The sequence below is a fragment of the Sipha flava genome, unplaced genomic scaffold (genome assembly GCF_003268045.1).
Source record: "Sipha flava isolate LNK unplaced genomic scaffold, YSA_version1 101_pilon_pilon, whole genome shotgun sequence".
NCBI classification, from domain to species: Eukaryota; Metazoa; Arthropoda; class Insecta; order Hemiptera; family Aphididae; genus Sipha; species Sipha flava.
In genome coordinates, this window is record NW_020271715.1 from 2,117,859 (window position 1) to 2,142,517 (window position 24,659).

At 30.7% G+C, this 24,659-nt stretch overlaps 2 protein-coding genes across 3 annotated transcripts; one reads left to right on the top strand and one right to left on the bottom strand.

The window, feature by feature from the left end:
* The first annotated feature begins 994 nt into the window (after nt 1-994).
* On the top strand, nt 995-19,746 carry LOC112680351 (neurogenic protein big brain). 2 transcript variants are annotated; one of them, XM_025550431.1, is made up of 7 exons: nt 1,005-1,626; nt 14,832-14,958; nt 15,349-15,550; nt 15,605-15,673; nt 18,813-18,915; nt 18,983-19,390; nt 19,461-19,746. In XM_025550431.1, exons 1-7 carry the CDS (start codon nt 1,299-1,301, stop codon nt 19,643-19,645), a joined length of 1,422 nt encoding a protein of 473 aa, XP_025406216.1. In that variant the 5' UTR covers nt 1,005-1,298; the 3' UTR covers nt 19,646-19,746. The 2 variants fall into 2 exon arrangements, with proteins under 2 accessions (XP_025406207.1, XP_025406216.1); XM_025550422.1 differs by having other exon boundaries at nt 995-1,626; nt 15,349-15,673.
* Nucleotides 19,747-19,867: 121 nt separating this feature from the next.
* Nucleotides 19,868-22,441, bottom strand: LOC112680363 (DNA primase large subunit-like). The gene is made up of 4 exons (XM_025550444.1): nt 22,037-22,441; nt 21,145-21,398; nt 20,327-20,904; nt 19,868-20,256 (listed from the first exon to the last, which is right to left on the bottom strand). The coding sequence occupies exons 1-4, from the start codon at nt 22,207-22,209 to the stop codon at nt 20,002-20,004; spliced, it is 1,260 nt and encodes a 419-aa protein (XP_025406229.1). The 5' UTR covers nt 22,210-22,441; the 3' UTR covers nt 19,868-20,001.
* Between the last annotated feature and the right edge of the window lie 2,218 nt (nt 22,442-24,659).

Consider the following 24,659-nt stretch of genomic DNA (forward strand, 5'->3'; position numbering starts at 1 on the left):
CGTTACTATTATTTCCATTACCGCGTAAAAATCACAACATACGAGTAGTGGTTTGCACGGGGTTTTTTTTTTTTCTGTTTCGTGTTCCCCGCATTTTTGACAAAACGTAAATCGATTTCTGCTAAATCCGAATAATTACACTCGGTTTTTACTACCAATAATCGTGTGTGCCAGTATCACCACCGAAACCCTTCTGAAATCCCACAAACCATATACACATATTATTTTATTGTCCGAACAAGTGATGTGTAAACAATACTTGTTACGAGTTATACTACTTGGCGTGCGTACACGATATTCACGGAATGTACTTCGTACACGTCTCGTCCGACGAACAATTGTGGTTTCGTAGCTCTACCGAAACTAGTGTTCAATCTAAACAGAAAAACGAATTACTATTTGAAAATTTTGAGTCTTCGTAGATAATTACATTTGCTTTCTCAAAGGTCGATCGGTCGATCGCTACTAGTTCGCGACCGACGAGTGTTAATACCGATAACTTCTGAACGTTTGCTGTTCCCGGTCCGGATAATATAGATGAGCGGCGGTTAGATCTACTATACTCGTCTCCGCCTCAGGATGTACAGATGGAATCGTACAGAATTATTATGCGGACACGCGTACCCGTAGTACGATTATTCACGTTAATGGCGGCGCGTGCACAGTTCGTGAGCACATAACTTGGTTTATTAATTAACGATTACCGTGTTAATTTCGGAAAAGGTACAACTCATACGTGATACTAGTTGTCGAATATGCTTCCGGGGAGGGGGGGAGGTGCGTTGATGTTTAAATAATAACAACGAAAATTCACTAAACTGGTTCATCTGTTGAATGTTGCGAACGCGGCGGCAAGGTGCTCGCGGCTCGGTCGTCATAATAACTCGTGCGTTGCAGAAAGAACCCAGGGCAGAGGCGCACTCCCCCGTACCACCTTGGACAGAAAAAAAAAAAAAAAAACCGAAATAATGATATTGTAATGCGTGCAGGGTGAACGCGACCCATTGTCGAGCTCTTCCTCTCCTGCCCCTCGGAACCGCCCGCCGCCACCTCCAACCTTCTGCTTATTTTTCGGGCCGGCACGTTCGACGCGACCACCTGCCACCGACGCCGCCGTCGCCGCCGTGCTACTGCAGTCGGTTCAATCGTCCGCTGTGTGGCGCTCGCACGGCACATCATACGTTTGCACGGTGTGCGTGTGCGTTGTACCGCTGTTCCGACTGCAGACCGTTTTCCCGTCGCACGTCCAGCAGCACTGTAATTCGCCTACCGGCCCCAGATAGCCAGACCGCGGCGCGATGAAACGCAAGGATGACGGTGCCGATCTGGACCATCACTTGAACATGATGCTGGAGGCCATCGAGCGCTTGGAACGGAACAGGTGGCCCGCGAGCTCGGGCGGCCGGCGGTGGCGGGCCGACGCCAGGCCCAAACTGATGCCCATGCAGGCCGAACTTCGTACGCTGCAGCTGTGGCGGTCCGTCATGGCCGAGTGTCTGGCCACGTTCTTGTACGTGGCCGTCGTCTGCGGCGCGGCCACGTCCGACGCCTCACCCGTCCTCGGCACGGCCGCAGCCTCTGGCTTCACCATGCTCGCCCTGACGCTATGCTTACAAAACGTATCAGGTAACTTATATTGTGCATATAACGTATCGCAAAAATTCAAAAAGCCGTCGGGAAAGAGGCAGGGTCGATTGATCTAGCGTGATTGTAGAGATCGTTAATTGTTGGTTAAAATATGATTTATTGAAAAATAGATTAACTACAGATTCAAAATTCGAACTGTAAGAAAAAAGTTCGACCCGAATTATCAAGCATCTGATATTGTTCGAAGATCAAACTTTTTTGTCGAACCAAACTTACTGGCCATAACATTTTGAAGACCAAATAATGAATTTGAAAAAAAAAACGTATAATTCTTCAAAAGTTATTTTTGAAATTGGTAAAAATTTTAGTATTGTAATGAATAAGTATTGAGCACTACGTACCAATAGTAATTTTTATTTTTGTTATATTTATTATAACAGGAAACATTTATTTTGAGAAAACCTATAGAATTATTCCGCTTTCGCGACTGTTTTGTTAATATAAGACATGGTTACATTCTATATTTCTACGTATTGTGAATTTTTATATCATACTATTGCACTGTCATAAACATTTGATGAAAAATTAGTTTAACCTGCACTTTATTGCAAAAATATTTGACATTTTTCTCAATTATATTCGGTTCAGTAAAATATATAAAGTTTCGGTTAGGTTTGGGTTCGGAAAAGTATTTCAAAGTTCGATATTGATTTTAAAAATCAGGGTCGACCCATCACTAGTGAAATCAGTGTATGGAAATAAAATATATTTATACATCTACAAAAATAATTTGTGACTTTTATATAACCATTGGCGACGCAGGGTCGACTGGTGGAAATGCAAGTAATCATTATCCTTACAGACACGCAAGGTCTAAACTGGCCATCAACCTTAAGGTGCCAATTTTTAAAGCATAATAAATGAATTCTTTTCGGGAAAGAGTGGAGAATGACTGTTACGAATTGTATAGGTATAATATTGTTCGTGTATCTAAATATTTGTGGCTCGGTATTAGTGGTGAGGTACCCATATGGCTATAATTACATATATATATATATATATATTAAGTTACACATCCAGCCATCTCCCTCATTCATCTTTCTTTTTTCTTCCTCCTCAAATCACGTACTCAAATATACTCTTATAATATCATTTTCACATGTGTAGGAGATTTTTTAATCTTAATCTCACATCTATGTGCATGATTAGACCGTATGCAACTATATCGATATCGTGTTTTACTGGAATTATAAACATTCAAATGTTTTATTATGATGGTGAGTTTATGTCAAAGAAAAAAAAATATTTTTTCGGTTTTGGCACCACCATCAGTGGCGTGTTTACGGGGGGGGGATATGGGGGATAGATCCCCCCTTGACCTTTTTTTTTCCTAGGTAGCTATAAGTTGTCTCATTTTCTCTAATATTCTTAATATGATATTACTTTCAAGCATGTATGTTTTCTGTTTTCTAAATGTTCTAGTCGTGGTAATTGTACCGCTCTGATAGTCTGATATACTAATCGCCACTAATCGTTTATCGTTGGCGGCATGTACGACTATCAGGCAACAAAAACTATACCTATATTATGGTGTACTGTATTTTGTACGTTTCTGCGAATTATTTTTCATGCAAGAGTGTTTATAATAAACCCGATAAGCAATCGGTAAACAAAACAAAATGACCATGAAGACCGTGGATTAACCATAGGGCGGCCGGGCGGGTTTATTTTTAGAAAATTTGTTACTAGTAGATTTATGGTTAATGTATAGCTATATATATATATATATATTTTATCGTATGATATCGTGATTCGTTAAAAGTAGATATGTACGGTCGTTGGACGTTGACGGATAGCGACGCCGCGCCATTCGGAGTACTGACTTACTGCCGAATTGACTATTGTTCGACTTTATTTTTTGCGTCTTGTAAGTTGTAACCGTGAAGTTTTAAGACAATATGAGTAATACTCAAAAACAAAAAAAAACTTTATTTTCTTATTTTAGTACAAATAAAAAAATTTGTTTGGAAAATGATGAGGTAATTATAAAGATTAATTCTTATTTTGCCTTGATCCACACTAACCTCAATAGGTAACAAGTTAGGGGATTTTAAAAATGTATATTATGTACGAATTTATGGGTGTTAGGATGTATTATTATATATTTCATCCCCCCCCCCCTAGCAAAATTCCTAAATACGCCACTGACCACCATCACATACATAAAACACGATTTTGTGTCCCTTTTTCACAATAAGATATGCTGAATCTAATTAAACGGTTGATTCATAACAAATCAGTATCAAATGGTTAAAAACTTATTTGGCTTGCATGGGTTACCTAAACAAAAAGTGATATCGAGTCAATCATAATTTTGACATAGCTGTCGTGAAAACTTTGAAAATAAAAATTCTCATAGAGAGAGGAAGAGACTTGTATAGCCGAACACGTAGTTGGGTTAAAAGCGTGCAACGGCATACACGCCAGGCGTGAGGATTGAATCGTATATGGGCATGGACCGTCACATTTACAAATATAATTCACAATATTTTTCGGTGTTTAATATAAGTGTATATTACTTTGGATTCGAGTAACGAATTATGAACAAGAAAAATACGGATAATTTTTAACCAACTACAAATTATTATGTATTGTCTATCAGCAACAAAAAAAAAAATAAATAAATAAATGTCCTCCGTAAAATATCATATAGTGAAAACACTGGAAGACGTCGTCACATCAGTAGACGACAAGCCCTGCACATTTTGTTTTGTGACGAGCGCACGCGGGCGAATGGCAAATGCCTATTCGGCGCATTCTTCTGGTATCACGGTTACGCAACACGTGGTACCTATACGTCAACGTAAATAAAATAATAGCAATCATGTGCAGATTTAAACACGATTACAACTTTATCATATAAGCAGCGCTGTCACTGCGTCGTCGTGGACGTAAGATAATTAGAGTGAAAAATAATTTAATATTTTCGACTATAATAGTCTTCTCTTATGATACTCACACGTGTTTAACGATAGTTGACAAAAAATGCGACTAGGATATACGGGGTGATTTTTTGTTTTTCTTCTGAGAACAATAATTATGGGACAACTGAAAACTATTATTATTCAATGATAATAATCTTTAACCATAAGCATAACAATTTATGTTTATGGTTAAAGATGACTCGATAATCAAATATTTACTGTAAAAAAAATGTAAATAGTCAGGCAGGTGTTTAGAATAATTACATATAATTTTCATAAACAGTGTATTGATGAACGCACAATTTGCGTTAGTTGGGGGTTGGGTTTTCTATTCTTGAACCATCGTCTGAAAAATGTTAAACCGTATGTTGGTTATCTCGTCTACGGAAAAACGTGTGTTTGTAAAAAATGCTCTAATAAAGACGTACGCTTCTATATAATATATTCTTAAACCCTCCAGCTATTTCCAGTGGCTGTATGTGAGTTTATAGATTTAAATTTACACAGTCATTAAATCAATTTTGCAAAGTGTAATAATATATATTATATACTGCACGCGTGGTTTCTGTAATAATTATTATATTGATAAACTGATTTACATGCGTTGTACGTGTCATCTATGATATATACTGTTTTATGGGCTGCCTGTGTTTGTCACCCTCTTTGAATGCGCTGTCGCCTTTTGTGTTAACGAAAAACACGGTGTTCCCGGTGGTGTCCAAACCGTAAAATTCGACACATTTATCAAATCACCCTTTGCTGTAGTGCACGGAAGGACGGAATACTACTCATTCATTAATATAATATTGTGAACATAAAATTATTATTTTCTTTGTCTCGGCCGCGATGGAATACTATATTTCAATAACATTTTCGTCCGAACGTGATAACGCCTTATTTCCGTGGAGTAGAATTAAAATCATAGCTCAGGCGCGTAAACACATAGGGTAAGGGGATTTAGGATTTAAAACTCTTTAAAATGTAAGGAAATGTATATTTATATTTTTATACCCGCACATCACATTCAATAGTTTTCAACCATATAAAATATATTAGAAATAAAATTATCCATCATTTGTTAACAATTGCTGTTATCATAGTCCTTAAAAACCATAAAACGCTTCCCGAAATATTTGTGTATGAGTGTGCAACTCTCTTAATCTAAAACGTTTTCATACAAAACGGTATGCAAAACCAACTAACGGCTGATGTATAAACATCAGTAGGGTGAATCGTGCGATACCTAATACGATCTTTCCCATTTTTAACTCGGTTAACGACGATTACCATAATAATAGTAGTAGAACACCGCGCCAAATTGTAACTTTTATTTATTATTTTTATCTTCGCGTTTCTATATCACACGTACGTTTCATATTGTATTCGCAGCCTACGAATAAGCGAACCAAAAGGTTATTTTAAATATGAGTATAATACAGTATACCATGCGAAGCGATGTACGTAACTGGAAAAAGAAAACATATAGATGAAGCCCGTATCGTGATCATCCTTTTTGTATGCATGTGTGCTTGAGCGATACGCATACATATGTTTCTCTTGGAAGTGAAATATCTTCACTTCTGTTTAATTACACACGATTTTTTCGTATCGCACGTCTCGCTCATTTATCTATCCTCTATCAAACCTCCGTTTTTTCTTAATTCGCGTGCTCTTCGCCGCCCCGAAGACGAAATGTAATGCCCTTAGCACTGCAGTCGTTTTAAAATTTCGAGCACGAAGCAATTTTATAGGGGAAAAACGGTTTAAAAAAGACGAATTGCAAAGTATTACAATTATTGTGCACGCACTAAGTATTTTCGTATTTACGTGTTCAGTATGTTTTTGCTCTTCTACAAAACTTGTGTTTTTGTCATGTTAATATTTTGATTTCAATGATATTTCATTGTAGACTCTAATAAAAACATTTTGGCTGACTCGTAATGTCTAACTTGTTACGATATTATATTTATTTTTTGACCGTCATAAACAAAATTGTATTAATATATCCAGATAATGTGTAAACATATAAGGCGTAAACACATTCGAATAGGAAGAACCAATGACATTGCATTAGTCAATAATTATAATTATGAAAAACATTTATTTTGTAATCATTAATTCGAATTATATTATGAAAAACACGTGCGCAAACGATTTGTCCGTGTTGCGAATAACGGGCTGGCTCACCGTCTTGGATCTCAGCCAGAATTCTATACGTGTAATAAAGTCCCTTTCTTTCAATGACAGTTTTGGTTTGTTTGTTTTGAAAGAATTCCGCTTGGAGACGACTAAGAACTATAATAATATACGTACACGTGTATATGTACATCTACCCTAGTGAACAGAACTAGTTTTTTTTGTTTTTTATCAATTGATGTGAAGTGATGTATTCAAATGTGTTTCCCACATGTATGAATGGGTTTCGTCATCTTTTCATGGAATAAAACTATTGCTACGCATTCATTGGTATTACTGAGATAACAACAAAAGAAAAATAAAACAAAACAACAACGTGCAGGACTCACAAATAAAAATATATTCGTCGTAAAATACGTACGTCGTCTGATAATTACGATCGAAAACTATAAACATCACTGTATGATTATTTACTAATGTATTAATTCATAAGATAATACTATAGATATTATATCGAACTGTCAGTAAAGGATAATAAATTTAATTAAATTTTTATTTAAATTTATTTTTTTATTTTTTATTTTTGGATTTCCTTAGATATTTATTTATATTTTATTCTATTTATTTAAGATATTTTTGGTCATATTACAGTGCATATTTCAGTACTTTTCAATGCTATAAAATCCGAACCCTGGTCATCAGAATATCACATGCGTTTCAAAAAGGTAACTTGACAAACACAAATATCCAGTGCTCCTACTGCATACATACATATATAACGTATATCGTATGTACATTGTACGTCCATAGCATTAGCGCATTATTACATCCAATGTAAACTGGAATAAACTCATTCTCATAAACATAAAATAATCAACGTTAAACAATATTTCTACCTCAAAATAATCTAGGGATGCCAATTTAGAACTTTGAGGTGCTAAACACCCCTTGACACCCCCGTATGCGTACCAATGACCATGACATTTTCATAAATAAACGTTTTTATTCAACGAGTTTATTTAATTTTATTATTCTTCAATAATTGTTAAACTATTTTTATTAATAGTATTTAAGTAAAAATTGGTAAATGTAAAAAAAATATAAGTAGCTATAATGTGGGGACACATAATTTATCTTATATCAGTGGTTTCCAAATTTTTTCAACTCGTGGCGGCCTTTCAAAACTGAAGTTATTTCATGGTTCCCTTAAAAAAACTGGTGACTTTTTTGGGAACACAAATAAACAAAACCAGAAAAATGATAATGGATAACCAAATAATGATGATCGGTGCAGTACTTCTGTGAAGATACCACGGCGCACTTTAGAAACCACAACCCTACCCTTAAATATAATTATTAATATTATTAACATAAGATTTAAATGTATCATATTATTATTTTAATATTTTCGATTATAATTATATTTTATTATTTGCATACATTTCGAACAGTTAAAATAAATTGGTGATTGAAAAAATTCTATTTACTTTCAATTAAATTTCTATGCCATAAGTTTTTTTAAGTTATCAGTAAGTTCGTTAAATATGCTGTAAATATAAAAATAATTTATTAATTATTATCCGATACCATAAATATGTTATTAATGTGGATGTTTGCGACGAATTTCAAGTAATTCGACATATTTGGACGACGGTTGAGGTCGTTACGACGACGGTGGTGGTAGTGGTTGTGGTGATGGAGGAGGTACGAATGCACCTGGTGTACGTGTATTGCAGCACCACCCTACGAAATTGATGTTACGGTACAAAAATGCCGGTGGGGTGAGTAATGGCACGATGTTTTTAATAGTTTTTTCGTTTTGTCGGAGGGGCCATTTCACCTGCACCGCCATATTATCACTGTTACCGTGAACGAAGACCAAAAATCTAGACATACTCGTGAAACCGACATGCATTGGAAGATAAAAAAAACACGAAAATATCTTCTTGCACAGTATTGTGACAATTATTACCTGTAATAACAATCGAAATACAATTATTTTATAATATTTCCCGAAATTTAATAACGTAAACCGTAGTATAGTTACATATTTTACGCGAACAACATTATTTTGTGGCATTGAGATTTCTAAGCAGTGACTGGAACCTTTACGATTTCAGGGGTTTCGGTTTTGGTTCTAGTTTTTTAAAATATAAAACTAACTGGTTTGAGTTCCGGTATTTAAAAATACAAAATTTCGGTTTCGGTTCCGGTTAAAAAAGGTTTTAACTAGTTTCAGCTTTTTTTTTTTTTTAACACGGAAAAAATTATATAACATGCATTTTAACATGAAATATTACGCTTTTCTATTAAAAAAATCTTAACTTCATCAAAATAGTACATATTTATTATAATTATGAAATAAATTGTAGGTATCTGTGAGAATTATGGTATTAATTTAAATTTTTGTAAAAATTTTAATGCTTTTATTTGGTTTTCATCACAAACCTATACATTTCTTAATATATATTTCACTTTTGATTTTATCTTTTAAGACAAATTCCAAAAATATTACTACAGTTAAAATATAAATAAAAAATTATGTAGGTAATCATATGCACCACAAAACCATAAAATTGTTATAGTATTATTATATTAATTATAACATAATTTTAAAAAAATGTTGTTATGTGTTAAAATAATAATAGTAAAATAAAATATATTATATTTAAATACCTACTAAATTAATGCATAAGTAATATATAGATATAAGAATATATATAATATATAAGAAATAGTCATTTTTGTTATAGTTTTGGAAAGAAATCTTTTTTTATTGTGTTTCCAGTTTTGGTTTGAGTTCTTTTAAATTTGATTTAAAGGTTCCATAATTTGGCCAAGATTCCGGTTCCAGAATGGGTTCTTTTCGTATTCAGTTCCGTTTCCTGTTTTTAAGTATTCAAAATCTGCCTTGTAACTTCAGGAACTCCTTAATGGTGCACCCATTCTAAGTTGTAGATAAAATTCAATTTTCTTTTCTAAAATTTTTCTTAATGTTTCGGTAGAGGGGAAGATGATACACGGTAATACACTTATGTGTTGTACATAGAAGACCACCGTGCGGTACATTGATTTTTTATTTTCACAGGAATCAGATCGTTTACGAGTAACGCGGCGTTATCGCAGAGTGTCAATGAACCACCGCCGAAAGCCACGTCGGCCCTCCGCCACAGAGTTTAATTGCCCGGCGAAGGGTGGAACAATACGACGCGTTATTATCGCACACGGGTGCACATGTTAGCCGCGGACTCGGTTCGGTGCTCTCGATAAAAAAAAAAAAAATAAAAATAAAAAAGAATTGCCCTCTTCGATCTCGGTAGCGGCGATAAAAAACTGTATCGGTTGACAATTGGCACTTGAGTGGGCCGATAAAATATAAGGGCTGAAAGTGAATCGACCGCGGGGAGAGAAGAACCGCGACAATGAGATAATGATTATGTCGGACGTGTGCGGTGTACATATAATAATATAAAACGTATCATATATACACGTGTGTGAGTGTATTATATATTTTTATTATGCGGATAGTTACGAGCATCTGTTAGAAAGTATAATATGTATTATGTATACGTATAAAAAAAAAAAAAGGTCTCGACCCTCAACGTGTTCGCGCGGGCCTGGCGAATAACTTAGTGTCGCGCACGAATACCACTTATAAATACAAATCAAATAGTTGTCCAAAAAATTATATCAATTCGAGATGCGCGTGTGCATTGCCACAATATAATATTATAAATAGTCCTATTCAAGTTTTAATCATGTATAGTATACATTGTATACGAATAGAGTGAGGAGGAGTTTGTACTGAAATAATGGTATGTGATTTGTACCACCACAGTCGATCAAAAATAATTCTTGTGAATGATGCGTCAATATTTTTTATTTGTTTTCTTATTATTACAACTTAATTTATATACAATTATTACAATAAGTAAATTTTATATTTACAATATGATTAAAATAAAATGAGTGACGTATTGATCAAAAAACCCATTGGTAACATCTTTTTTGCTAATTTAATAGATCTCCACACCATTTTCGTTTTAATCTTCATGGCTGATTTTCTAAGGTAAACATATTATGTGAGTGGCCATATGACATATTAGAGTATTGCTATGTGTACTTAAATTTTAGTTTAACTCGATAAACTGGTTAATTTGATTTCGTTACAGTTCGGTGGTAGTATTTATTTTTAAGTCCTTGCGTAGAGAAAGGTAAGAAATGCATTACAGAGCTTTGGTTGGTAGCCTCAATGTAATTGATCGGAATGTCTGAATTGGCCTGATGTTTGAGGGATTGGCAGGACCCCAGATTACGATTCCTTAAGATCAAACTGGTTATATTTACACATATATATATATATATATATATATTCGATTATTTCGTCGGTACCATTATTGGTGTGGTTAAGGTAAACAAAACTTGGATTAATAATGAACGTGTTATGCTGTATAGTAACTTATTTGTTTGTAACACGATATAGGTAATTTGAGCTAATTTAATGCATTTATTTTATTATTAATTATTATAGTATTGGATATGCTAATGTCATAACGCTCTGAAGACACAATATCAACGTACTGTAGAATACTATAATGGTATGAATAGGTTAGTAAAATAATCGATCAGAATCTAAAATGGAATATTCTGCGTTTTTAGCATCTTCTTTATCAATAATCGTATCTAAATTATTATTCTCTATTACCAAAACCATAATCGATTTGGATTTTGGTGCAAATTAAAATTCATATTTTTCATTACCTTTGATGGTATAAATTATAAGCTTATTTAAAAAAATTTCAGAGAAAATTACGCGTTATGTTCTATATATTTTGGGTTAATTTTAGTGCAAATTAACAGTTACCGGTGTATGTATTATATATAATTTTAACAGTTGTCTGCGATTAAGAAAAATAAAAAAGTTTAGTTTTATAAAATTTAGGTACATATTACAATATTATAAGTATATTATAATATAATATTATATACATTACATTATTTACATATATTAAATTCTGTTGTCGCGCGGCCATTATAAATCGTTTTCGCAAACAAAATAACTGTGAAGGCGAACCGAGTAGAGTGAAAAAAAAATTGCCAGCTCAACTGTCAAAAGAAATTATAATTTTATAGACGCCAAAAATATATACTCAAAAGAATTTCTAGCCGTGATTTTGGCAGTTGCACCGAAACGTATTGCGTTTTTGTTGTTTTGCTATTACTACGAAAGTAAAATACGCAATCTGATTAAATTTAGCATTATTAATATTGATCAATGATGATGGTTTTGACTGTTTTCTTTTACAAAAAACAATAATTTTATATAGTATGTGTTGATATGTGTTTATATCAAATGTTCATATATACCTATATTCACGTTACCACTGCAGGGATGAGTTGTTCATTAACTATTTTTTTTATCGTTGGTTCTATATTTTTATAAAAAAAATTATTATTTCCGTTCAGTTATCGATAAAACATCGTACTCACGTTATATTTTTCTAAACTGAATTCATAACCGAATAAATTATGAATAGCAATTAATATATGTAGTTTATATGAATTAGTAGTTAAAACCAAAAAAAATAAATACATTAATGTGTAAAGCATAATGTTTGGAATTTGATACGCAACATCTGTTCGTCATTATTTCGTTTTTTTTTAAGATTCGTCGAACCTATAGGTTAGTTTTTGTCTCTTGTAAATATGGCACAGAAAAAACTCGTTCGAGCACATTCGTTATACATTATAAATTGGGAAATAATGATAGAAAATTCATTATTTCAAAGTATCAATTTAAAATTATATTGATAGAATAACTTTTCTTATGCATTTAAAACAATATTTTCGTTATTAAAAATAAAAAAGGTATTTTAATTATTATTAATAACCCATTTTAAAATATTTCCAGTAATTTGAATTTTGCTTGATGTGGTCAAAATAATCAGGGATAAACGATGTTATGAATTATGATCAATGTTTTATAAAAAAAAAAATTCACCATAATATTGTTCAGCATTTATGTTTAGATTATTTAGTTGACAATAAATATCATGTAAATGTAAATAAAATGTAATGTGTGGTAAACAGTTTTAATTAATAGCCGTTGTTGCCCAAGTTGTTTATGTTCAATTAAAAATTAAAAAATTCTCAATGGCGACGAATTGTGAAAACTGCTGTTGGTGTACTATCCTCAAAAGCAAAGACTATACTTTTTGACTTTTCGATATCTATTTTAAATTGAACTAATGATTAAATTAATAGAAGTGTAAGGGATACTAAAATTAGAAAGAAATTCTTTAAATTGATAAAGTTCACTTGAAAACCGAAATTAGGAGACATACACATAAAATAAATGACGTATAAAAACGTCTAGTGAGGTATTCAATCATATTAATAATTTTAGACTGGAACTTTAAATACTATGTTGCATAGTAGGTTGTTACAAATCGAAATACGTTAAATAATATTGCAAAATATCAGCAAAAGTAACCACTTACTTTGTATTAATAATGTATTTTATCATTCGAAATATCAGGATTTTAATATTTGCAAGTAAATTGTTCGAAATATTCTTAATAGATCAATAATTTGTAGATGGTATACGTTTTAATTTGGGAGTCGTGAATGGTATTTTGGAAGTCCTAAAAAATAATGGACGATATCGTTTTTACTTAATATAACCTTAGGCGTACTCACGGGGTACGCTTGTATACACTGCGTACAGGCGCTTTTGGAGGACACATGAACAAAGTCTCAGCTCGTAATTTCGTCTGATTATTAATGATAATACGATACCGATATTGACTTGTTTTCAAATAAATAATCTAATGCAATACATCGTATAGAGTAATCTTACTTGACGATAGATCAAGTTGTACATATACGTGATTTCATTAATTATAAGGAATAATTGATGCTGAACGGTTATAATTTAATCTGGTTTTATTTACATTTGTATCATATACATATATTTGAATAATTTCAGTAACAAACATTTATATTAATTAATTCCTACCTAGTTGTAATTTAGGTAAGTACTATTCATTGGCGTAGGAAGTCCCTTTCATACGGGTCTAACTAACATCCCATTTCCCGAATCCAAGCTAGTAAATAAATAGGTAATAGTTAAAAGAATTCAATTTTAACGAAGAAAAAAATTGAACATTATTAATTTTACAAATATTTCTACATTATAAAAATATAAGAATAGAGTTGTAATTTGAAAAAGGTTGAAAACCACTGTTATAAATGTATAATATATAATAGGTATTATAATTAAAAATAAATAATACTGCAAAGTGGTTAACCTTTATACGATTCCAAAATCATACTTAAGTAGGTATCTTACGAATATTTACGGCATTAAAGTGGTAGAAGTAATATTAAATCCATAATACACCTAACTCACTACTTTTAATTAGTAAATTATCGTGGGAGATTGTGTAATTGATATATGCTACGTAATAAAACACGTAGAGTTTTGTAATTTACAAGTGATTCTAAATTATTTCTATTAATAATAATTTAAATTACTAATACTTTCCTCATTGTGTCCAGAAATTTAATATTAATTTAACAAAAATTCATTTAACAGTAACATTGATGATATTTGCAAAATTCTTTATCGTCAATAAGTATACGGTAATCAATATTAAAATAAAAAAACAAAAACAAAAAAATGTCGAAACGAGTCATACTGTTTTTATCGAGGATCATAATTAAAATTTGTATTGTGTTATTGGTTTATACAATTTAAATATATACATCATGATATTTAATTGTCTTTATACACAACACGTAGATAAACATTATTTATAGAGTGGGTATAGATGTGGTATATTTGATAAATTTTGCTAATTATTATTTTTAGTATAACCTATTTATTTACTACCTTTGATTTTAGCAATGGGGGATGGGTTGAGCTCCCAAACTATCCTTTACTTAAAACTATGCCTGTAGGTATTACTAGAAATTAATTTAATAATAAATACTTAGTAACCGAAATCAGTTTTTGAGGTTTTCTAAATATGCTTTTACAACTGGTACTTATATTCGTATCGTATTTTTTTCGTTATTTTTCCATCAACATTTGAAATAAATAAATAGTTTTTAATTTTTCAGGAGGACTTATAAATCCTGCATTAACTACAGCCATGCTGATCACCAGAAGAATAAGCCCAATAAGAGCTGTAATGTTCATAGCAGCACAATGTGGTGGAGCTGTAGGAGGCGCTGCGATAATCTATAGGTAATTATCATTATATATAAACCCTTTCCCGTTGACAGTGATTAAAAAATCGTCACAATCCAAGTCTAAGCTTCTTTCGAATCCCACGTATGACGTTAATAAGGGTGTGTTAAGGATCAGTACAAGGGGAACAAAATTATTATAGACCCCTTGGTGTGTGTAGATATGTATCAGAAGTACCTATTATAAAGCATGAATAATTCAAAAACTTTGTCTGAAAGAAAAGGAAGAACGTATCGATGACTGTGAAAACAATACCATATGATAAGGATAAGATAAGTAACATACAACTTGACACGTATAACACATGCATTAGGCGGAAATTGAATATAAGACTAATTTTAGGACCTGTATAAAGTGAGGCTTGTAAAAAATTATCTCGGTTTTCAGTGTTTCTGTTCGCAACGACTTCACCAGCCTGTACGATCTACCCAACAGCAGCACGACCGCGTGGCAACGTTTCAGTCTGGGGCTGTTGCTTATGTTCTTCATCGTGTTCACGTATTACGTGACCAACAACACGTTTCATAAATGGACCGGAACTTCAGCTACAGCAATAGGAGCGGTGTACTTCGCATGCGGCTTAGTAGCGGTAAGAAAAACCCCGATGATCAATTATCAATACCCTACGAGTAACTTTTTGCAGATGCCTTTTATAAATCCAGCTTGCGCGTTTGGACCAGCACTAGTAATCAACCATTGGGGCAATCATTGGGTAAGTTGTATCGTTATGATTTAACTAATAAGTAGGGTCGTTAGAGCTAAAATTGTACGTGTTAGTGAATTTATGAGACTGATGAAATGTAGGACTAGGCCTGCGCGATAGTCATTCGTTAGGCTCGATAGTCGATAGTGTCAAAAAAATCGATTATTTCGATTAATCTATATATTTTAAAGACAAAATGTATATTCTTAGTTTTTACGAAATTATTTTATTCGCCATGTACAATAGTTAATTATTGGATTGAAATAATCGATACTATCGGATAACCCATAATTTTTTTTAACCCACGGCACCTTAGGCTATTGGGTACTTGAACGTGGGGGGGGATCGATGGTGTAGGATTTGAACATACGGTAGGGTGAAATACGTGTATGCATAGTGAATGTGTGTGCCATGTGGGGCATAACTTCGTCGCTAAAAGTTACTATTGTTACTGTAGTAGTGTAGTCCAGTGGTGGCCAAACTACGGCCCGCGGGCCAACTTCGGCCCGCCATCATTTAATATCTGGCCCGCGAAAGTCTTCTATATTACAGCACTTATTTGTATAACTATAATATTTTGCATTTACGTAAAAAAAATTTAGAATGCATTTTTTTATGGCCCGCGATAAAAAGTTGTTTTTTATGGCCCGAGGAAAAAAAGTTTGGCCACCACTGATGTAGTCTGTTAAAGAAATATAGCTATCAGTATGGAACGGATTTTAATTTAGTATAAAATTAAAAATATTTAAATATATATTTGTTTATTACTTAATAAATATTTATTTATAAATGTATAATATTTAGATATTTAAATTGAAAATAACATAAAATTATTAAATAATTAATTAAAAAATATAAAAAAATTAAAAATCTATTCTGAATCATCATAGTCTTCATGTGGGAAACAGTTAGAAACAACATATAGCTTGAAATTTTCAAATGTAAAGTGGCGGCGGTTCGGTCTTAACATTGCTTTGTAACGGCTGAATGACCTCTCCACATCAACGGACGTGACAGGTGCATATTTCATACACATTATTTCTTTTGGAGTGTATTCAATTTCTATATAATTGTTATTTGGAGTTTTGTTTAATAGTATGTCTCTTATTGACATTACAGTATTAAAACCTGTGTTTTTTTCCAATAAATTTTTTAATTTTGAATTGGTCAAAACTCCAATTTCTCCAGGAACCCGTTCTAATTGCTTTATGGCATTATCAACTATTTCTAAGCTCTCTGTTAGTGGCATTTTAGAAGTTTCTAATTTTGAAATAGTATCAACCAAAAATCCAAAATTAGTCGAAATAAATTGTTTTGCAAATTTTTACTGTCTATGAGCTCAACAGTTTTTTTTATTGCCATTGCAGCTTCGGGATCTAAATTTAAGACTACGTTTCTAATCTTTTCAAAGTTATTTGAATAATATAATACAGCTGATAACCACGTACCCCATCGAGTTATAATAGGCTCGGGAGGTAGAATTAAATCCTGGTACAAATCTTTAAATGTTTTATACGACTTGGCGCTTTTAAAAATATTTTTTTTACGTTGGAAATCAACGAATCAACTTCTGAAAATTGAAATCTAATTGTTTCAGCTATACGATGAAAACCATGTACTAGACAAGTTAAATGTATTATTCTTGGATAAAATGTGTCCAACACTTTTCCCGCCTTACACATATACGGCGCGGCGTCCGTTAAAAGTAAAAGTACATTATTGTGTATTATACCATTCGGCCACAAAACTCCCATTGCATTATTAAATAATTGACATACCTATAGTTTTGTGGTTGCATTTATCTAATTCTTCACAGCACAATAAAAATGGTTTAGATGGTTCAGTGCTCAATTTTCCTACAATAAAATTTGCGATACATCGACCGTCGGCATCTGTTGTTTTATCTACTCCAACCCAAATAGGGCCATCTCCAATGACACTTTGAATTTTCGAAATAGTTTCTTCATACACCCCACTAACATAATTTTTTCTAAGTGTACTCTCGTCGGGAATTTTATGACCAGTATATTTTTCCATAAAATTTTTAAATGCAACATTTTTCAATTTAAAAAGAGGAATGTCTGAACGTATTAGTGCACGACACAAATCATTATTAAAAACTGACTTACTAATGGTAGATGCGGATGATGTAGAAATAAAATTTTGTTGAAATATAAGCTTTCTGTCTTTATTGCCTCTATGTTTACTGGTATTGATGTGCTGAATAACTTGACCACGTTGGTCAATAGATACTGATTTATCACAAGACTGACAGTATAAAACTTGTCCATCAATCCTAAAAGTTTCATTCGGAAATTCTTCCAAATAAATACTAACTTTTGACCTTTTTGTGCGAGCTACTTTGGGCATATTTAAATAGCTAACAATATTATATTATACAAACTACACACACGGACACAATACAAAAATAACGACATGATCGAATAACACTCATACGAATACTGATCGAAAAGTGAACGCATATACTCATATACTGAAATTACTACCTACTACTTAGATAACTAGATAAGATATCGAATCGTTGTCATTTGATGTCAAAGGTGTACAGTACAGAAACCTAATCGTATCGCAAAATACTAAAATAAAAATGGAAATTCTTCAATAATACAGAATACGTATATTTATTTATAAAATAATTAAAATATACACGGAAATTCTACGATATTACATAATTTATGTATTTATTTGTAAAAAAATTTAATTATTCTAAAATATTTAAAAATATTTAAAATAAAATTAGCATCAGATTACTTGAAATTAAATGAAACGTATACATATATCGAAAACTTTCCGATGCCATTATTACATAAAAATATTTATTTAAATTAAAATCCGTTCCCTAGTTATCAATGTATCGATATACCTGATTAATCGATATATATTTATTTCTTATTTATACCGATTAATCGATACTATCGATTATAAAAAACGATTAATTGATATATTGGCATAGGCCGATTATTAAATTATTACCTACATTATAAAAATAATGTAACATATTAAATAGATAAATTTGTCAGGTTAGATAGGTGCCTTTCATTTTTATCAATTGTCTATTCGTCGAACAATACTTTTTATTTCTTATTTATATTTTTTGATTACATTGTATTTATATTGAAATTATTAGGTTTATTGGTTTGGACCTGGAGTGGGAGGAATTATTGCTGCCATAGTGTATGATTTAATATTTAATCCTCAAAAACGAAAAGCAACAATAGATGACTTGCATGGTAAGATTTCATGAGTTATACATTGAAATAAAAATCAACTAATAATATTTCTAACATTTTTTAACAGACGATGAGAATATGTGCCAGATACAAGTACCGCATAAAATCATTCGACGGTCTCTTACTCCGCCAACATTATCAGCTGATTTAGATCTACCAGAACCTTTGTATGAAGGGAGTAGATCATTATTTACTCGTTCACCAGTTTTGACCAGAGCAAATTTAAGTCGCTCTCAGTCTTTGTACCATTCTAAATCTACTCATAACTTACCACCTCGTGATTATTTACCGAGGCCAGGACCCTTGTTACCAGCACAATCATTATACCCTATGACAACAGCGACTACTACAACAGTGTGTACTGATAGAATAGATAGACCTGATAGACAAAACCAACAGAACCAACAAAGGCAATACGAGCCGACATATAGTTCCAGAAATGCATCAACAGTTAATGCAAGTGGCATTCATAATGGTAAATATCTTGTACCATGTACTAAGTATATTTAATGATATTAACTGTTTACTTAACTATATATTTACAGGAGTATATCCAAAAACTAATAGGTCAGAAGCATACAGACAACCACCCAAAGATTCAGCAGATGATCTTTATGGGATTTATGGAAATTCTCAAAATAAATCACAGAATCACCATGGTAATCATGCAAGAAGTGAGTATGTTTACCGATGGACTCCTCCAAATTCAGTTATGCACGAGTACTCTTAAACTTGTAATTATTATATTTGTACAGTTTACTTTGTGAATACAAATACCTTATTTGTAAAATAATTTTCTGTAAATACATTGTATTTTATTATAACATTATTATTTATTAATATGGAATAAACATGTTTTTTTTTATATAATATTTTTTCAATTAGGAATGTATCAGCACAAGTACTATTAAACTTGTGATTATTATATATGTACAGTTTACATTGTGAACACAAATATCTTATTTGTAATAATTTTGTGTAAATATATTTTATTTTAATAATATTATTTAATACTGTGGAATAAACAGGGTTTGTTTTTGTAGTAAAGTTGTATATTTTTATATATTCCTTCATTTAGGAACAGATTTAACATATATTATTTTTTAAATTAAAAAAATATTGAGTTGGTGTATCATGAAAAAGAGGTTTTAATGTTTGACTTAACTTATTAGCATACCAATGACATGCTCGAATAGGTTGATCACTATCTTTCAAATCATTTATAATATTCATTTCTACATCACTGATGGGTGTAAATTCGTTTAAGATACTTTTCAGTTTGCTTTCATTACAGTGTACAAATGGACAACCCCCTTCATAGTATACTTGAATATTTTGTTTCTAAAAAAAAAAAAAATTAATTTTAATCTATTAAAATTTGTCTAATTTACAAAGAATTAATGAAACATACTTGCATTATTGTACAAGGAGTCATTTGATACATTTTTTTTGACCCCATCATACCATATGTATGTTTTACGTTGTATTCTATTTGTTGGTTATGATTTTCCCAAGTATGTGTACATGTACTTTCTAAACTACCAAGTTTGGAATATTCCTGCTTAAATAGCAATAAAGTCTGATTCATAGGCACACCAATTTCTTTCAAAAACAATGTCAACCGATAACGTGGATCATGTGCAAGACGATGATTTTTAAACAATGAATTCAATGATAGCAACATGCAAGGAGGCAAACACTTTTTTTTTGAATTAAGATCTTCCAAATTCATTACTTCATTAGTATTTTTCCAAGAGACTATTTTTGAATTGTAATACTCATTTATTTGTTCACTAAGATATTCTACTTGCAAACTCTTTTTAGGTAAGGAAGACATAGAACGATGGATGTGAAGTAATGATTGAATATATATTAATCGAAACAAATCAACTAACAGACTATTCCATTGATTGCAGGGCACAATGGCAATACCTTGAATAAGATGTACTTTTAGTTCAGATACTAAAGTTGGACATTTTTGCCAAGGCACTAAAAATATAAAATCACATTAGCTAGGTACAGTGGCTTATCCATGGGTGGGGTTGGGGGGTTATAACCCCCCTCGAAAATGTTTAATGTATGTATATTGTCTATTGATTATAATAAAAACACACAATATTCAAAAAAAAATTGAATGTTACATTTTCTATAACCCCACCCAAAAAAAAATTCTGGATACACCACTGGCTAAGTATATATTTTAATAGGTATTAAATTTTATTGACAAACCTTCAATAAACTCTAGACTGCAATGCTCATCACAAGGTAAATGCTGCTTATCTTTATACTCTGAACATATTTTTAATAAGACATTAATATTATCATCATTATAATTAAAAACTTGTATGTCTTCTATTGTTTTGGTTAAGTATTTTCTTAAGAAATTTGGTTTTAACAAATGTAAACGTTCTTTGATTAATCGACATTCTCCTTCTATGATCATTTCCTTCAGTGTAGTATTATCAGTTAAACTTGCATGTGTTCTGAAAGCATTAATACATCTTTATTTTTTGGATATTTAAAACTAAACTTATTAGACCAAACTTTACAAAAGAAAAAGAAAAAATATTTTTATGAAAGTAAATCATTTTTAAATTAATGTTATATATAAGGAATAATTAACTAAGGCATTTATCTCAGAAGAGAGTAAATTTACTTTTTCAATTAATATGTAGTTTTTGCCAACAATATTGATACTTCAATATGGTAACAAAATCGTAATAAATATTCAATATTTATATAATTCTTGATATATCACAATATTGAATTGAATAGTTACTTTTATTTTATTTTGATTTGAAGCTATGTAAAAATAAATATAATTCAAATAAAAAAAGTTAACAAGTTTTTTTATCGATAACGATCCAATATGTGACCTACACCCTGATTTACAGTCCAATATGCAACCTACACACTAATTTACAGTCTAATACACAACCTACATCATAAATGTAAAATACAAATAATTTTAACTAACCTTTTTTTTATTCTAATAACTATTTAAAAACCGATTTTTATGAAAATATGAAGAATAAATGTTTTCAGTTTCTACTGTTTAAAGATTCTAGTGTTATATAATAATAACTAACAATGAAAATAAACAAATATTTATGTGACTTACCGAAGACACAGAAATCCAGCATAGTCAAGGAGTGTAGAATTTTTCAGATACTTAACATACGGCGGTTTGTCACTTAAGGTAGTGTAAGTGGAAAAATGTATCAGTCGAGCTAAAGCAGAGTCTTCTATATCTAGTATGGAAACATCTATATCTGGTATTTGTATGTAGAACATTGTTTTTCCATATTCTGCTAAAGCATATTACTATATTTTATTATAATGTATAGATCTTATTATGCATAGTTTTCAACGAGTTGATAATATTTTCAGGTTGTAAACAAGAAAAAATAAAATAAACCTATTGCATTGGTTAATATTGGAAGTTGTTTGTTGTAGTACATTGTAATATTTAAAAACAGAATATTACTTTACAGTTGGTGATTATAGGGTGATATCCCAGTTCTCCCGGAGTGATAAGAAAAAAGAGATAATATCAGAAATTGGGATGAGTACAGTTCTCCCGATTTTTAATAACAATTGATAACAGCGAACGTGATAAGAACAAAAAAAAAAACCTAATGCCAACCTCCAAAGTGTAAATAAAATCCCAATTCCCGTTTCGTTTTCCAGCATATAAATGAATAAATAAATAATTGATTTCATACCAATAGTAATTTTTCGAAAAATGTATAGTAAGAAATATTGTCTTCTATAAAATAAAACCCTGTTTAGTTAGTTTTTAATCAGTGAAGTTAGATTCTAATCGTTTATTATTTAAATTTAATTCATTAATCATACTTTAATACTTAATTTATACTTATATAATGTATAATTATAATATAATAATATATAATATATAATTATATTATAATTAATTATAAATTAATCATAATTTATTTATACTATGTTTTATAATTTATCATACACTTAAGATATACATATTTGATTCTACTAATGTCTTATAATAATAATCAAATCTTTGTTATCCCTATACGAGTACTAAAGGAATGTTTATTAAAAAAAAAAAAATAACTAATTTTAACTTATTTGGATTTTAAAAACTATAGTTTAGTCAAAGGGATATGTACTAAAGAAAATGATTGACATTGGACGATTAATGTCAAATTTATTGAGTTTTAAAATATTTTTCAGTTATCATTATTATTTTGGTTGAGTTAATTATATTAGAATCTTCACATTTCTATCATTTATTAATCAAATAATATAGATTTTAAATTTTATACCTGCCGGATATATGTGTATTTTTATAATATGTGCTCCATTATATTTCTTAATATTTCTTAATCTTAATTTTCCTATTATATCTACTGTTGTAAGCGAGTAGTATTTAGTATATATATTATTATTATTATTATTATTATTATTATTATTATTAATGTATTAATTAATTATTATTATTATTATGAATGTATACATAACATGTACGCGTAGGCATTAGTCCTTTATGTAGGGAGTAATGCAAGTAAGCATTTTTGGATTAACCGGACACCTCTCGCCGTCCGTATAACCAGTCGTATTGTAACCAAGTACATGAACGGTCAATAAACGAACTCATAATAGCAATTTGTTCACGAGTCTTAACCATTTTTTAATCCTTTACTTTATTCGAAGTGCGAACTTATAAACGTTACATAGTGTCGACGGACTCTAACGAGTTTAACCGATCCGGCCTATAACACTACCTAAATAATAAATACCAATTGAAGATATATTTAATTCTGTTTTGATAAAAATGTAAACATTTTAGTCAGATGAATATGATGCACTTACTCAATTAGAAATTCAAGCATATGCAGCTTTATATAAAACTCATGAAACAATTTGAATTACAAAAAATGAACGCTACCCAATAAAATTTTAAAAAAGTACAGTAAGTAATAGATGTTAGTTACAATAAAATATACATTTATACCTGTATAATAATATATATATATATATATATATATATATATATATATATATATATATTGGTCATTAATATAATACTAGTTGTGTAGACACAGATTATTTTTTTATTTGATTTGATAGGTAAGTATATATATTTTTGACCGGTAACTCAAGACTTATCAATTATTTTTGTTCAGCTGCTTTACAGTTCAGAAATGTATTTTACTTGAAACTTAATAAAGCTAAATTTTGAAATTCTCAATAATTTTTCTAAGAATGAGATTAAATTACTGACAATTTTTATAAAGTATTCAGTGTTAATCCAGTAAATAGATTTTCATGAAATTAATTTTAATTGTTTAATTTGTGAAAAATTATTATATTTATTTAAATACTTTAAATACATAAAATGTTTAGAAAAAAACAACAAAATAATTATGTGAAATGATTATGAGTTATTCTTATAAATTATATGTTTATAGTTTTTTAAATACTTTATAAATATAATTATTTGTTGAGATAATTATTATAGTACATATGAATTTTAAATAATTATTAACATTTCAATTTTTTATAAATTTGAAAATAAACTTGACTTTTAACGGGTATTATTTGAATATTATAACTAAAAATGGCAGATTAAATCACAAATTAAATTATGCACATATCATACTAATGTATTTCTCTGTATATACTATTATTATAATATACCTATACATTATAATTTATTAAAACAAAATTCAAGAATTTTAAAATGTAAATGTTAGTCAGTACTA

What these genes read in the sequence shown, in the direction of transcription:
- LOC112680351 (XM_025550422.1), top strand. Translation starts at nt 1,299, where the DNA reads ATGAAACGCAAGGATGACGGTGCCGATCTGGACCATCACTTGAACATG. An exon ending in ATGCTTACAAAACGTATCAG is followed by an intron (nt 1,627 to 14,831) that starts GTAACTTATATT and finishes TTAATTTTTCAG; the next exon opens with GAGGACTTATAAATCCTGCA. An exon ending in GGCGCTGCGATAATCTATAG is followed by an intron (nt 14,959 to 15,348) that starts GTAATTATCATT and finishes CTCGGTTTTCAG; the next exon opens with TGTTTCTGTTCGCAACGACT.
- LOC112680363 (XM_025550444.1), bottom strand. Translation starts at nt 22,209, where the DNA reads ATGTTCTACATACAAATACCAGATATAGATGTTTCCATACTAGATATA. An exon ending in CAGTCTAGAGTTTATTGAAG is followed by an intron (nt 20,905 to 21,144) that starts GTTTGTCAATAA and finishes TTATATTTTTAG; the next exon opens with TGCCTTGGCAAAAATGTCCA. An exon ending in CTCCTTGTACAATAATGCAA is followed by an intron (nt 20,257 to 20,326) that starts GTATGTTTCATT and finishes TTTTTTTTTTAG; the next exon opens with AAACAAAATATTCAAGTATA.